Source organism: Oryctolagus cuniculus, chromosome 1, assembly GCF_051225735.1.
Source record: "Oryctolagus cuniculus isolate XC-2025 breed Fujian yellow rabbit chromosome 1, ASM5122573v1, whole genome shotgun sequence".
NCBI classification, from domain to species: Eukaryota; Metazoa; Chordata; class Mammalia; order Lagomorpha; family Leporidae; genus Oryctolagus; species Oryctolagus cuniculus.
Window position 1 is genome coordinate 68,190,233 of NC_142867.1, and position 16,830 is coordinate 68,207,062.

Sequence of the window (16,830 nt, forward strand, 5' to 3'; positions counted from 1 at the left end):
ATACAGAAATCAACTAACAACAGATGCTGGTGAGAATGTGGGGAAAAAGGCACACTAATCCACTGTTGTTGGTAATGCAGACTGGTAATGTCACTATGGAAGACAGTTTGGAGATTCCTTCAAAACCTGAATATAGCCCTACCACACGACCCAGCCATCCCACTTCTCAGAATTTACCCAAGGGAAATTAAATTGGCAAATAAAAGAGCTGTCTGCAACTCAATGTTTATTGCCGCTCAATTCACAATATCTAAGACATGGAATCAACCTAAATACCCATCAACAGAAGACTAGATAAAGAAATTATGGGATATGTACTCTATAGACTACATAGTGGTAAAAAAAATGAAATACAGTCATTTGCAACAAAATGGAGGAATCTGGAAAACATGCTGAGTGAAATAAGCCAGTCTCGAAGGGACAAATATTATATGTCCTCCCTGAACTATGACAACTAACTGAGCACCTAAAAGGAAACATGTAGAAGTGCAAGGGACACTATGAGAAGCAATGACTTGATCAGCCCTTGCCCTGACTGCCAAGGAACAGCTTACTATTTTATTCTTTTTAGTATTTTCTTTTTCTTTAATACCATTGGATGAACTATTTAATTAACACACAATTATTCTTAGGTGTTTAAATTCAACTGAAAAATGATCCTTGTTAAAAATAAGAGTGGGAATAAGAGAGGGAGGAGATGTACAGTTGAGCACATGCTCACTCGGACTTACCCCAAATGGTAGAGTTAGAAACATGCCATGGGACTCCAAATCTCATTAAGTTGGCAGGTACCAAAGCCATCTTACTAGTTAAAGTGATCAGTTTAAGTTCATAATCGATCATAAAGATAGGATTAAATGTCAAAGGGATCACATAAATAAGACCAGTGTCTGCTAATAATACTGATAGAATTAAAAAGAAGAGAACTATCCAACATGGGAAATGGGATACACAGCAGACTCATAGATTGGCAAATGCTCTAAACAGCACTCTGGCCTCAGAATCAGCCCTTAAGGCATTCGGATCTGGCTAAAAGCCCACAAGAGTTTCTCAAGCATGGAAAGCCAAGACACTGTGGCCAAAAAATGACCTAAATGAAAAATCTCTGTGAGTGATATCCCAGTAGAAAGAACGGGCCATAAATGAAGGAGGTACCTTTCTCTGAAGGGAAGAGAGAACTTAAACTTTGACTATGGCCTTGTCTAAATAAGGTCAAGTTTGTGAACTCAAGAGGCTTCCATAGCCTTGGCAGCTCATGACAAGAGCCTCAAGTGATCACCTATGTCATAAATAAGAGTGTTATTGTTAAATCAGCAACAGGAGTCACTGTACACCTTCCCCATGTAGGATCTCTATGCTTAATATGTTATACTATGAGAATTAACTGTAAAACTAGTCTTCAAACAGTACTTTATACTTTTTGTGTCTGTGTGGGTGCAAACTTTTAAAATCTTTACTTAGTATATGCTAAGTTAATCTTCTGCATATAAAGATAATTAAAAATGAATCTTAATGGAAAATGGGATGGGAGAGGAATGGGAGATGGGATGGTTTACGGGTGGGAGGGTGGTTGTGGGGAGAAAATAGCTATAATCCAAAAGTTGTACTTTCGAAATTTATATTTATTAAATGAAAGTTTTATTTAAAAAAAAAACCCACAGGCTATTTAGAAGAAAAATTTCCAAAACATACTGAAATGTTTTTTTTAAAGGCAAAATATGAAAAAAACAAATCACACAAAGCTAGTATGGAAGTATTATCACTTGTTTCCCATTATAAAACTCCCTATTAACCTCCTACCCCTCCTGCCCTCTAGCAATTACTATTCTGTGTTCATAGTAAGCTTTATCAGCTCCTGCATATGACAGAGAACATGTAGAGTTTTCTTTTTATGCCCAGTTTGTTTTCACTTAGCAGGATATCCTCCAGTTCCATCCATTTTTCTGCCAAGGACATAATTTCATGTTTTCTTATTTATGTTAAAAGTTCTGGTACCATGTAAGTACAAACAAGCATTATATTGTGATGTTGAGTCACAATGCTTTATGTGACTGATAAGATTAAAACTTTGGCTATCTAATTCATTTTTGATGATTAAAAATCTCCTAGAATCATTTTTAGGGAAGACATAAAAAGAAATATTAATAGCATATAAAACTACTATTTTAAAGGTAAAAGTATATGAACAAAAAAAGAGATTATGCCTACTCAAAAAAAAAAAAAAAAAAAACAGAGTAACTCTGCATTAGAATTGAAGACTTCATTGGAAATCATAATGGTGCTCAACTTCTACAATGCCTAGCAGTAGAGGATTACAAACGGGTGCTGCAGGGAAAACTATAGAAGGGCCAGTAAGCATCTAGGTTCTTAGAAGTAATGGTGAGGGTTTCCAGTGCAAAATTGTGAGGAATACTTCCACAAAGTGATTCAGGGCCAGTGCTTAATGTGGGCATCCTATAACAGAAGTAGGAATGAACAAAGTGACCAATGTAGAATGATTCCTAAAGGATTTCCTCACCACCAACCACACTAGGACTTATGAATGAAGAAAGAGTCAGAAAAATAAGGATATTAGATTTTACACAAATTTTGTCAAGTGTGGATCAGAGAGTCAGATATTTTTAAATTATAAAGAAATAAATATTTCAATTTGAAGTACAAGTGAAATGGATTGAAATACAAGTGCTATAATAATCTAGGTCTGGTCTATAAGATTGGATATAAACTGATGAAAAAACCAAGGGATAAAAGTGGGCAAAGGAAGAAAAACAAGCAGACATGAAGATTATGTTAAATAAAACAGTTTTGAAAGTTTATAACTTGTTGAAAAATCAAGAAAATAATCTCATGAAGAAATTGTAAAAGTGTTTAAAATCAGAACATTTAATGCTTGTCAATAGTGAATTAAAATAGAAACTATTGAATATCCCTTTTGTCAAGTGGAAACTCTTATAACCTTCTGAGAAAATACTTTGGGAATATGCATAATGATTTTTATGGTGCTTACTGTTGTTGACTCAATAATGCCACTTATGGGAATCTAAGAACATTAGTCTAAATATGAATATTTCTTTGCATTATTCTATAAAAACAAGAAAATTGGAAGCACTTATATTGCCCAACAATAAAAAAATAGCTAAGTGCATTGTAGCATTTTCATGCCATGAGATATTCTGAAACTATTTTAAGCTATATTATTTAGGAGTTTTATACAAAACTTTATGCAAAATTATATACATATATAGTATGAACATAGTATTATAAAAATAAGAAAAGCAAAAAGGCTGGGCAACAGCCTTTTTTACCAGATTGTTATTTGAAAATGTAGCTAAGCAGGTATTTTCATTTTTTTCTACTTTTTAAACATGTATAATAAAAAGACATATTTCACTTCTCCATTGCATAAAACACACTGTTTCAATTAAAAAAAGATTCCACTCCTGGCTTTTCTGCTTCCAATCCTGCTTTCTGCTAATATGCCTGGGAACTGCCACATATGTGAGAGACCCATTTGAAAAGTTCTTGCTCCCAGGGTTTAGCCTGGCCCCAAACTAGCTGCTATGGTCATCTGGCCAATGAACAAGTTGATGGAAGATTGATCAAACTTTGTCTCTCCTTTCTCTGTCACTCTGCCTTTCAAACAAATAAATAAATATTATTAAAAAAATAAGTCTCATACTCAAATTAAACCTTCTCCACCCAAATCCCAAATAATGGATAAAATTTGCAGCAAGGTTAGAAGTATAAGGCCAGAAAAACAGTAATGTCTGGGGGCAGTCCAGGAGCAGGAATTTGGCTATGAGAAGGTACTGAGACACAACATCTGTCCTTGTGTTCAGAGTGCCAGTAAGTGACCTAAGAACAGGAGGCAGCAGTAGAGACTGTTGGAGATGCAGAGAGGTCAGAGCTTGAGGACAGAGATCACGAAGTCCAACTGGTGCAGGTATTAGAGAAAACAGAATGGGAAACAGATGTCAGGGAATCATTTTCTGAGAAGGAATGGTCATTATCTGAGATACAGACCAAGAATGGGATGAAGCACAGGTAGAGAGAACGTTTAAACAGGCTAAGGTGCTAAGCATTCTGCTTCTGCCTGAGTCAGGCGTCTCCCCCATAAGTTGTAGAAAACCCCAATGTTGTCCACCTTCCCTACTTGCCACCAGTTTCCAAACTGAGGTAAAATTCATGTAGCTATCACACCAAAGAGCTCTTACATAAATGAAAATAGAAAAGATGCAGCTTACCAATCAAAGCCGAAATATTCATTTGAGATTTCTATCCACACAAACAGCAAAATCACAGATAAGACAAATGAAATGACCAGGACTACACAACAGACTTGCTCTGTCTGGGAAGAGAAAGAACTCTGTGTTAGCTCTATTTATCCAGGTTACCTCGACAATGTCTGTATACCACTGTCAAAGTTTAGGATAGACACACTGCCATGCATTACCCTCCACAGGGTCGAGTGACCACTCTTTTCTCTTTACCTCAAATAAACCTGTATATGCCCATTTATTAAACTACACTGAACTATAATTATGCACTTATATGTTTGTGTCTGATGCCACACTGTTTTTACTTTGAAGTATCTCTATACTTAAAATACCTAGCAGGGTGTTTTGAATGTAGTTTGCTCTCAACAACCATCAATTGAATCCATCCAATTTCCCTTCTACCAAATGTTTGGTGGTCCATTTATGAATTCATTCACTCATCATCCGTCAGGTCATTTAGTCAGTTATCTATCCACTTAGTAGTAGAAAGAAGAACCAGAGTAATAGAATAAACATTTTTTTTCTTTTTTCTTTTTTTCTTTTTTCTTTTTTTTTAACTTTTATTTAATGAATATAAATTTCCAAAGTACGATTTATGGATTACAATGGCTTCCCCCCCATACCGTCCCTCCCACCCACAACCCTCTCCTTTCCCACTCCCTCTCCCCTTCCATTCACATCAAGATTCATTTTCGATTATCTTAATATACAGAAGATCAGCTTAGTATACATTAAGTAAGGATTTCAGCAGTTTGCTCCCACACAGAAACATAAAGTGAAAAATAATAGATGATTTTTTTTTAAATGATGATGAAATCAGATCCGACCTATTGTCATGTTTAATCCCAGTGAGAGTCAAGTTGGGAGTTGATAATTTCTTTCTTTCTTTCTTTTTTTTTTTTTTTTACAGAGGATCAGTTTAGTATACATTAAGTAGAGATTTCAACAGTTTGCACCCCCATAGAAACACAAAGTGAAATATATTGTTTGAGTACTCGTTATAGCATTAAATCTCAATGCACAGCACATTAAGGACAGTGATCCTACATGAGGGGTAAGTGCACAGTGACTCCTGTTGTTGACTTTACCAATTGACACTCCTGTCTATGGCATCAGTAATCTCCCTATGCTCAAGTCATGAGTTTCCAAGGCTATGGAAGCCCTCTGAGTTCTCCGATTCTTATCTTGTTTAGACAAGGTGTAATAGAATAAACATTTTTAGTAGCTATTTTGTTCCAGAACAATGCTAGGGACTTCACAAGCCAGTTTCTTTATTTTCTCTATCTACTTTTAGTTATATAAAGAGAATAATTTCATATATAGTTTTAGGAGCATAATGATACTTCTCACAAGGCATTTGCATTTGATTTGTTTCTCATATGAGCTGTGGGAGTTAGGTATCATTAACCTCATTTTGCAGATAGGTAAAGTAATTGACTCAAGATCACCCAGCCAAGAAGCGGCAGGGGCAGGAGTGGAACCTATATCCATATGGGGTCAAAGCAAGGATGCAGGGTATCTTTAAGGAAGAGGTTGGGTTTTTTTTTTTCAATCAAGATTTATTTATTTGAGAGGCAGATTTAAAGATAGAGAGAGAGAGAAACAGAGAGAGAGGTCTTGACCCACTGGTTCACTCCAAATGGCTGTAATAGCTGGAGCTGGGCCAATTTGAAGCCAGGAACCAGAAGCTTCTTCTGGGTCTCCCTCGTGGGTGCAGGGGTCCAAGCACTTGGGCCATCCTCCACTGCTCTCCCTAGCAGGTAGTTGAAAGGGAAGCAGAGCAGCAGGACTCAACCTGTGCCCATGTGGGATGACAGTGCTGGGGGCGGAAGGTTAACCTACAATGCTACAGCATCAGTCCAATGAAGGAGGTATTACATTGAGTCTTCACAGTTATCCTCATCACTGAAAAAAATCACAAAACAGTCACACCACAAGTTGCCAAATTCTTTCTGGGGAGATTAGATTTCAACTGTCATCTGAATTGTAATCTTAAAAGCCTCCATATCACATAAATGAGAAATTCTAACTCTTTGGGATGTTGTTTTTACTCTGTTAAAAACAAGGAATATAACATGCCTGTATAAATGCTAAGGTTATTGTGAGAATTTAAAAAAAAAACCACATAAATGGCACAGTAAATAGGATAGAAGCATCTGGACAGGAAAAATATGAGGACAGACTAACATTTGTGCCTATCTAGGGCAGTCTTCTGTATCTTATCCTTTTCCTTGTGCTTCCAAACACAGATATAAGCAATTAGAGTTCCAATTGGTCAGATTCTTGCACCCTAGTTGAATCTTGTTTATAACTAATGTATGTACATGATTTGGCTGTCCTCATCTCACTTCAGTGTGCTCATCATTTGATCTCTTATACCATACAGTCCACTAGAGAGTCCCAACATAAGGCTTAGAGAAAGATAAAGGCTCTCAGTAGGGCTGGGCCATATGCCATCTCCAGCCTTACTAGAGAGTTTATCAGGAAAAATCAGGTACTAGCTTGATCAATAACAAAGGCATCTTGTTTACCACTTGCTGGCTGGCTGGCAGTTTGTTTCTTACAAATATAACTGTTGGGAAATTCACAGAGGAGAGTGAATTAAAGATTAAAGATTCAGGGGCTGGTGCTGTGGTGCAGCGGGTTAAATCTCTGGCCTGGATTGCTGGCATCCCATATGGGTGCCAGTTCTAGTCCGGCTGATCCTCTTCCAATCCAGCTCTCTGCTATGGCCTGGGAAAGCAGGGGAAGATGGCCCAAGTCCTTGGGCCCTTGCACCCATGTGGGACACCCAGAGGAAGCTCCTGGCTCCTGGCTCCGGATCAGCGCCGTTCCAGCCATTGCGGTCATCTGGGGAGTGAACCAGCTGATGGAAGACCCTTCTCTGTCTCTACCTCTCTCTGTAACTCTTTCAAATAAATAAAATAAATTTTTTAAAAAAAGATTAAGTATTCAGGTATTCCTGTAATCCCTACAGAGAAACATCTAATTGTACCCAAACCTCACTCTGTCAAGGTTAATGGAATGCATATATGTAACAGTAAAAAAAATAAATAAAGAAAATGAATACATCAATTACATGTCAAGAAGTTTAACTTTGGCTCTAAAATTGATGCAGTATTTTTATGGAAGAACTGGAGCCCCAGAACCTACAGTCCTGGAGACTCTAATGAACCTTCATAGAGCCAAGGACCCGTCTTTGCTCCTCATATTGGACAATGTACGGCACAGATCCACCCCATCTCTCTGTACCCGAGAACAGCAACACGATCCAAGTTTGGTTTTTTCCCACTGTCTGAATTTCCAGTGGCAACTGTAGCAGCCAGTAAGGAAGGTGATATAGGATTTGTGGTTGAAGATTTTTTCAGCCCATGAACTATCCTTTTTCGATTCTCTTCTCTTTCTGGATTCAGTCCTGCTGGCCTTCGTAGACATGATTCACCCTTTTGCTGAAAGGACAAATAAAATAATCAGGATCTACTCTAGCTCCTGTTAATGTACTCCACCATCCTATAGAAAATTATTTAAGTATTTTTTATTTTATTGAAAGGCAGAGTGACAAAGAGAGAGATCTTCCATCCACTGCTTCACCCCACAAATTGCCTCAATTGCCAGAGTTGGGCCAGGCTGAAGCCAGGAGCTAGAAACTCCATCTAAGTCTCCCACAATGGTGGCAGGGGTCCAAGCACTTGAGCCATTATCCACTGTCTTTTCAGGTGCATTAGCAGGAAGCTGCATTGGAAGCAGAACAGCCAGGACTGGATCTGATATGGGATGCCAGTGTGACAAGTGGTGCCCCAACCCACTGTGTCACAACACTGACCCCTCTACAGAAAATTCTATGAAAGATATATGGATTTTAAAAAATATTTACAATTAAGATTTGATTAAGATTTGAGACACAAGAATAGACCTTCATCCTACCTTCCTATGAACTTGTTGACTATTTGCTGCAGCCATTGCACCATTCTAGGTTTGCTTTTCTCACCTTTAAAATGGGACCATATTCCCTATTCCAGCCAATAAATGGATGCTGAAAGCATCAACTTTGATTTAATATATTTATATATTTAATTTATATATTTAATTTATATATTTAAATATATATATTTAAAAGTATATATATATTTTTTTGTATACACAGGCAATGCCATGGCTGAGAAAGAACTTCTAAGATCAATCCCATTCACAATAGCTACAAAAACAATCAAATACCTTGGAATAAACTTAACCAAGGACATTAAAGATCTCTACGATGAGAATTACAAAATCTTAAAGAAAGAAATAGCACAGCAAAAAATGGAAAAATCTTCCATGCTCATGGATTGGAAGAATCAACATCATCAAAATGTCCATTCTCCCAAAAGCAATTTATAGATTCAATGCGACATCAATCAAAATACCAAAGACATTCTTCTCAGATCTGAAAAAAATGATGCTGAAAATCATATGGAGACACAAGAGACCTCGAATAGCTAAAGCAATCCTGTACAACAGAAACAAAGCCGGAGGCATCACAATACCAGATTTCAGGGCATACTACAGGGCAGTTGTAATCAAAATAGCATGGTACTTTTACAGAAACAGATGGATAGACCAATGGAACAGAACACAAACACCAGAAATCAATCCAAACATCTACAGCCAACTTATATTTGATCAAGGGTCCAAAACCAATCCCTGGAGTAAGGACAGTCTATTCAATAAATGGTGCTGGAAAAACTGGATTTCCACATGCAGAAGCATGAAGCAAGACCATACCTTACACCTTACACAAAAATCCACTCAACATGGATTAAAGATCGAAATCTACGACCCAACACCATCAAATTATTAGAGAGCATTGGAGAAACCCTGCAAGATATAGGTACCAGCAAAGACTTCTTGGAAAAGACCCCAGAAGCACAGGCAGTCAAAGCCAAAATTAACAACTGGGATTGCATCAAATTGAGAAGTTTCTGTATTGCAAAAGAAACAGCCATGAAAGTGAAGAGGCAACTGACAGAATGGGAGAAAATATTTGCAAACTATGCAACAGATAAAGGGTTAATAACCAGAGTCTACAAAGAGATCAAGAAACTCCACAGCAACAAAACAAACAACCCAGTTAAGAGATGGGCCAAGGACCTCAATAGACATTTTTCAAAAGAGGAAATCCAAAGGGCCAACAGACACATGAATACATGTTCAAGATCACTAGCCATCAGGGAAATGCAAATCAAAACCACGATGAGGTTTCACCTCACCCCGGTGAGAATGGCTCACCATTCAGAAATCTACCAACAATAGATGCTGGAGAGGTCTGATCTGATTTCATCATCATTTAAAAAATCATCTATTATTTTTCACTATATGTTTCTGTGTGGGAGCAAACTGTTGAAATCTTTACTTAATGTATGCTAAACTGATCTGTATATAAAGAGAATCGAAAATGAAAAAAAAAGGGACACTAACCCACTGTTGGTAGGACTGCAAACTGGTAAAGCCACTATGGAAGTCAGTTTGGAGATTCCTCAGAAACCTGAATATAACCCTACCATACAACCACTCCTTGGAATTTACCCAAAGGAAATTAAATTGGCAAACAAAAAGGCTGTCTGCACATTAATGTTTATTGCAGCTCAATTCACAATAGCTAAGTCCTGGAATCAACCTAAATGCCCATCAACAGAAGACTGGATAAAGAAATTATGGGACATGTACTCTATAGAATACTATACAGCAGTAAAAAAACAATTAAATCCAGTCATTTACAACAAAATGGAGGAATCTGGAACACATCATGCTGAGTGAAATAAGCCAGTCCCAGAGGGACAAATATCATATGTTCTCCCTGATCAGTGACAACTAACCAAGCACCAAAAAGGAAACCTGTTGAAGTGAAATGGACACTATAAGAAACAGTGACTTGATCAGCCCTTGTCCTGACTGTTGATGCACAACTTAATACTTTATCCCTTTTAGTATTTTTTTGTTCTACTTAACACTACTGGTCGAACTCTGTAATTAACACACAATTATTGTTAGGTGTTTAAATTTAACTGAAAAGTGATCCCTGTTAAATATATAGAGTGGGAATAAGAGAGGGAGGAGATGTACAATTTGGGACATGCTCAAGCTGACTTGCCCCAAATGGTAGAGTTAGAAACGTGCCAGGGGATTCCAAATCAATCCCATCAAGGTGGCATGTACCAATGCCATCTCACTAGTCCAAGTGATCAATTTCAGTTCACCATTGATCATACTGATAGGTCTAAGAATCAAAGGGATCACACAAACAAGACTAGTGTCTGCTAATACTAACTGATAGAATCAAAAGGGAGAGAACAATCCAACATGGGAAGCGGGATACACAACAGACTCATAGAATGGCAGATGTCCTAAACAGCACTCTGGCCTCAGAATCAGCCCTTAAGGCATACGGATCCGGCTGAAATGCCCATGAGAGTATTTTAGGCATGGAAAGCCAAGACACTCTGGCAAAAGATCTCTGTGAGTGAGATCTCAGTGGAAAGAACAGGTCTTCAAAGAAGGAGGTACCTTTCTCTGAAGGGAGGAGAGAACCTCCACTTTGACTATGACCTTGTCTAAACAAGATAAGAGTCGGAGAACTCAAGGGGCTTCCATAGCCTTGGAAACTCATGACTGGAGCATAGGGAGATTACTGATGCCATAGACAGGAGTGTCAATTGGTAAAGTCAACAACAGGAGTCACTGTGCACTTACTCCTCATGTAGGATCTCGGTCCTTAATGTGCTGTGCATTGAGATTTAATGCTATAACGAGTACTCAAATAATATATTGCACTTTGTGTTTCTATGGGGGTGCAAACTGTTGAAATCTTTACTTAATGCATACTAAACTGATCCTCTGTAAAAAAAAAAAAAAAAAGAAACTATCAACTCCCAACTTGACTCTCACTGGGATTAAACATGACAATAGGTCTGATCTGATTTCATCATCATTAAAAAAAATCATCTATTATTTTTCACTTTATGTTTCTGTGTGGGAGCAAACTGTTGAAATCCTTACTTAATGTATACTAAGCTGATCTTCTGTATATTAAGATAATCGAAAATGAATCTTGATGTGAATGGAAGGGGAGAGGGAGTGGGAAAGGGGAGGGTTGTGGGTGGGAGGGACGGTATGGGGGGGAAGCCATAGTAATCCATTATTCGTACTTTGGAAACGTATATTCATTAAATAAAAGTTAAAAAAAAAAGAATAAACCAATCTGAAATTAGCAGGAAAATATTAAAGAACAGAGTAGAAATAAATGAAATTGAAACAAAAAATTATAATAAAACAAAAAAGGTAGTTTTTTGAAAAGGTAAACAAAATAGACAAAATTTTAACCAAAGAAACAAGAGAAAAACTCAAATATTAGAGACGAAATAAGAAATATTGCATTGATATAATTTAAGATCATAAGAAACTATGAACAACTATGTGACAGCAAAGAGAAAATCCTCAAAGAAATGGATAAATTCCTATATACATCTTAACTACTAAGATTAAATCAAGAAGATATAGAAAATCTAAACAGACTAATAAAAAGTAATGTGATTGAAGCAATAATTAAGTCTTCCATCCAAAAAAAAAGTGCAGGACCTGTTGGCTTTACTACTGAATTCTATAAAACCTTTTTAAAAAGATTTATTTATTTATTTGAAGGCAGAGTTACAGAGCAAGAGAGGGAGACAGAGATATTCCATCTGTTGATTCACTCCTCAAAAGACCACTATGATCAAGTTTGGCCAGGCCAAATCCAAGAGCCAGGAACACCACTTGAGTCTCGTATGTGGGTGGCAAGGGCCCAAATACTTGGGTTATCTCCTGCTACTTTCTCCCAATACATTAGCTGAAAGCCAGATAGGAAGTAGAACAGCCAGGACTTGAACCAGCATTCATATGGGATGCTGGCATAACAGGCAGCAGATTAACTAGCTGTACTACAACAGCACAACTACTATTCTACAAAACACTTAAAGAATTTTGAACAAACTCCAATACTTTTCTTATTTGCTATACCACAATGCCAGCCTCTCCAATACTTTTCAAGCTACTCAAAAATAATGAACAAGATGGAACTCTGTCAAACTCTGTTTTCTTGGCCAGATTACTCTGTTATCAAAACCAAGCAAAGTTACACAAAAACAAAAAAACTATAGACAATATCCTTGATGAATACAGATGAAAAAATCCCAATAAAATAGTGGCAAATTAAATCCAACACTACATCAAAAAGATCATACATCACAATGAAGTGGGATTTACCCCAGAGTTGCAAGGGGGATTCAATATTTGCAAATCATTAAATGTTATAGGTCACATCAAGAGAATGAAGAACAAAAATCATATGATCATCTCAATAGATGCATAAAAAGCATTTGCTAAGATTCAACATCCAATAATGATTAAAAACCCTCCACAGATATCTCAGAAAGCTAAATATAGACCTACCATATGACCCAGCCATTCCACTCCTGGGAATCTATCCAAAGGAAATGAAATCAGCATATGAAAAGGTGATCTATAACCCCATGTTCATTTCAGCTCAATTTACAATAGCTAAGATATAGAATCAAGTCAAATGTCTATCAACTGAAGACTGGATAAAGAAATTATGTTATAAATACACTATGGAATACTACACAACAGTAAAAAAAAATGAAATCCTGTCATTTGCAACAAAATGGATGCAACTGGAAACAATTATACTTATTGAAACAAGCCAGTCACAAAAAGAAAATACTATATGGTCTCTCTGAGCTATGGTAACTAATAGAGTACTTAAAAGGTAATCTAGGGGCCAGTGCTATGGTGTAGTGGATAGGGGCACCACCTGCAGTGCTGCCATGAGCGCTGGTTTGAGCCCCAGCTACTCCATTTATGATCCAGCTCTCTGCTATGGCCTGGGAAAGCAGTGGAAGATGCCCCAAGTCCTTGGGCCCCTGCACCCACATGGGAGACCCAGAAGAGGCTCCTAGCTCCAGGCTTCAGATCAGGGCACAGCTCCAGCCATTGAGGCCATCTGGGGAGTGAACCAGCAGATAGAAGAGCTCTCTCTCTCTCTCTGCCTCTCTATAACTCTGCCTTTCAAATAAAAATATTTTTTTTAAGAAAAAGGTAGTCTATGACCTTGTCTAAATAAGATTGGAGTCAGCAAACTCAAAAGGCTTCCATAGCCTTGGCAACTCATGACAAGAGCCTAGGGTGATTACTGACACCATAAACAAGTGTGTCAATTTGTTAAGTCAACAATAGGAGTCACTGTGCACTTAATCCTCATGTAGGATCTCTGTCCTTAATGTGTTTTTCAATGTGAATTAATGCTATAACTAGTACTCAAACAGTACTTTACACTTTGTGTTCTGTGTTGGTGCAAACTGTTGAAATCTTTACTTAATATATACTAAACTGACCTTCTGTATATAAAGATAATTGAAAATGAATCTTGATGTGAATGGAATGGGAAAGGGAGCGGGAGATGGGAGGGTTGTGGGTGGGAGGGAAGTTATGGGGGGGAAAGCCACTGTAATCCATAAGCTGAACTTTGGAAATTTATATTTATTAAATAAAAGTTAAAAAAAGAAAAAGGTAGTCTATAGGTGTGAAACTGACACCTTGAGATATGATGATTCTGAACAGTCCTTGACTTGACTGTTGAGAAGCAATGTTTTTCTTGTTTGTTTGCTTTTGTTCTCTTTTTCTTTTTTCTGTAAGTGAACTCTCTACATAGTATAATCTTGTGAGTATAAAATTAATTGAAAATTTATCTCTGTAAAAAATAAGAATAAGAAAGGAAGAGGGAGGAGGAAGAAAGGTAGGAGTATAGGTGGGAGAGAGGGAGAGGGGAAGAATCACCCAAATTTGTATATATTAAATTCATGAAGTTGTAGTCTTTAAACAAAATAAAAACAACTGGAAAAAATCCCTCCACAAATTAGGTATAGAAGGAACATGCCTCAAAATTATAAAGGGTACATAAAACAAACCAACAGTCAGTATCACACTGAACATGGAAAAGCTTAAAGCATTTTCCCTCAGATCTGAAACAAGACAAGGATGCCCACTTTCACCACTCTTATTCAACATACTATTGGAAGTATTAACAACAGCAATTAGGGAGGAGAAAGAAATAAAGGTCACTGAAATTGGAAAGGAGGAAGTCAAAATAGCCATGTTTGAAGATGACATGATGTTGCACATGTAAAAACTTAAACATACTACTAAAGAGCTGTTAGAACAGATAATCCAATAAAGAAGCACGTTATAAAAATCATAAAAAGCAGCTTAATACACTAATAATAAACTCAATGAAAGAAATAGCCACAAAAAATCAATTACTGAAAATATTTAACCCAAGACATGAAAGTTATATAATACTGATGACAGAAATCTTCAAGGACACAAAAAAGGAAAAATGGTCCTTGCTCATAGATTGTAAGAATTATATTGTTAAAATATCTATTCTGTGTAGAGCACTCTACAGATTCAATGCAATCTCTATCAAAATACCAATGTCATTCTTTACAGAATTAGAAAAAACAATCCTAAAATTCATGCAGTGAACAGTGAAAGACCCAGGATAGTCAAAGTGACACTGAGAAAAAAATCAAGCTGGAGTTATCACAATACCTGATTTCAAAGTATACTACAAAGCTACTGTAATAAAATCAGAAAGGTACTGGCATAAAAACTGGCAAAAAGATCAATTATCAGAATATAGCACAGAAATTAATCCACATACATATAATAAACTGATTTCTGTCAAAAGTGCCCAGAACATACACTGAAGCATACACACACACACACACACACACACACATGTATATGTATATGAAATTAGATGTTTCTCACCATACATAAAACTCAAGATGGATCAAAGACATAAATTTAAGAAAAGAAAAAAAAATGTAGGGAAAACACTTCTAGACTAGTGTAGGTAAGGACTTCTTGGATAACACTGCAAAAGCACAGACAACAAAAACAAAGCTAGACAAATGGAATTGTATCAAACTCAGACATTTCTTCGCAGCAAAGGAAACAATTATTAGAATGAAGACACCTCAGACAATGGGAAAAAATATTTGTAAGCTACTTAGTTGAAGAAGTATTAACATCCAGATGTATCAGCAACTAAAAAAACAATGAATCCAGTTAAGAAATGGGCAATGGGCCTGAATAGACAGTTTTCAAAAGAAATACAGTCAACAAATATATGAGAAAATGCTCAATATCTCTAGCCATCAGGGAAATGCAAATCAAAATGAGACATCTCTTCACCCTTGTCAGAATGGCTATTATTCAAAAACACAGAGAACAACAAATGCTGGTGAGGATGTTAAAAAAGAGGAACTCCTATGCCCTACTGGTGGCAATGTGAATTAGTGCAGCCACAGTGGAAAACAGTATGGCGATTTCTCAAAAAGCTAGAAATAGATTTGCCATATAATTCAGCAATTACACTACTGGGTATCTACACAGAAAAGACATGAACTCACCATATCTAAGAGATAGTTTCTCCACCATGTTTACAGCAGCACTGTTCTCAATAGCAAACATACGGAATCAACCAGTGTCCATCAGATAAATGGACTAAGAAAATGTGGTGGAGCCAACACTGTGGTGCAATGGGTTAAAGCCCCAGTCTACAGTGCCAGCATCCCATATGGTTCAAGTGCTGGCTGCTCCACTTCCGATCCAGCTCTCTGCTATGGCCTGGGAAAACAGTAGCGGATGGTCCAAGTCCTTGGGCCCATGCACCTGCATGGGAGACAATGAAGAAGCTCCTGGCTCCTGGATTTGGATGGGCCCGGATCTGGCTATTGCAGCCATTTGGGGAGTGAACCAGGGGATGGAGTGAATGAATGAATATCTCTCTCTCTCTCTCTCTCTCTGCCTCTTCCTCTCTGTAACTCTGCTTTTCAGATAAATAAGTAAATCTTTTTTAAAAATGTGGTACACACAGGAATAAAAAGGAATGAAACTCTGAGAGGATAAGGTGAAGAATCACTATGTTCCTAAATTTGTATATATGAAATGTATGAAGTTTGTATACCTTAAATAAAAGGTTTCTAGGTTAAAAAATGAAATTTTATCATTTACAGCAAAATGGTTGGAACTAGGGGACATCATATAGAGTGAATTAAGTGAGGCATACAGAAAGACAAATACTGCAAGTTCTCTATAAATGAAAGCTAAAATTAAAAAATAAGAAATGCTTGAGTATATCAGTTTCACTGCAAATACAGTGTTTGGTCAAACTTTCTTTTAACTATTAGTCAAATAAGGAGATGGGAATTATATACTGCTTTGCTTTAATGATTTTGTGATTATTTTAAAATTTATATAAATGAGTTGAACATTTTTTCTTTTGACTATGGTGTACAACCCTCTGCCTATGTCTGGACTATGGTCTTTTTTACTTTTTATTGTTGAACTCTTTATTTAGTAGAGCCAATAAGCCACTGACTATAATATAGGTAGAAAATTTTGCAAAAGAATTTGAAAAAAAAATAAAAAACCAACTACCTGGGGCCACTGTTGT

General features: G+C 36.9%; 1 protein-coding gene across 1 annotated transcript in view; it reads right to left on the reverse strand.

The window, feature by feature from the left end:
- Nucleotides 1-16,830, reverse strand: part of GDPD4 (glycerophosphodiester phosphodiesterase domain containing 4) — a 142,132-nt gene that overhangs the window by 66,872 nt on the left and 58,430 nt on the right. Inside the window, exon 3 of the mRNA XM_089305785.1 lies at nucleotides 4,245-4,348. Within this exon, the coding sequence (XP_089161911.1) occupies nucleotides 4,245-4,348 (104 nt within the window). The remainder of the gene's footprint in view (nucleotides 1-4,244; nucleotides 4,349-16,830) is intronic.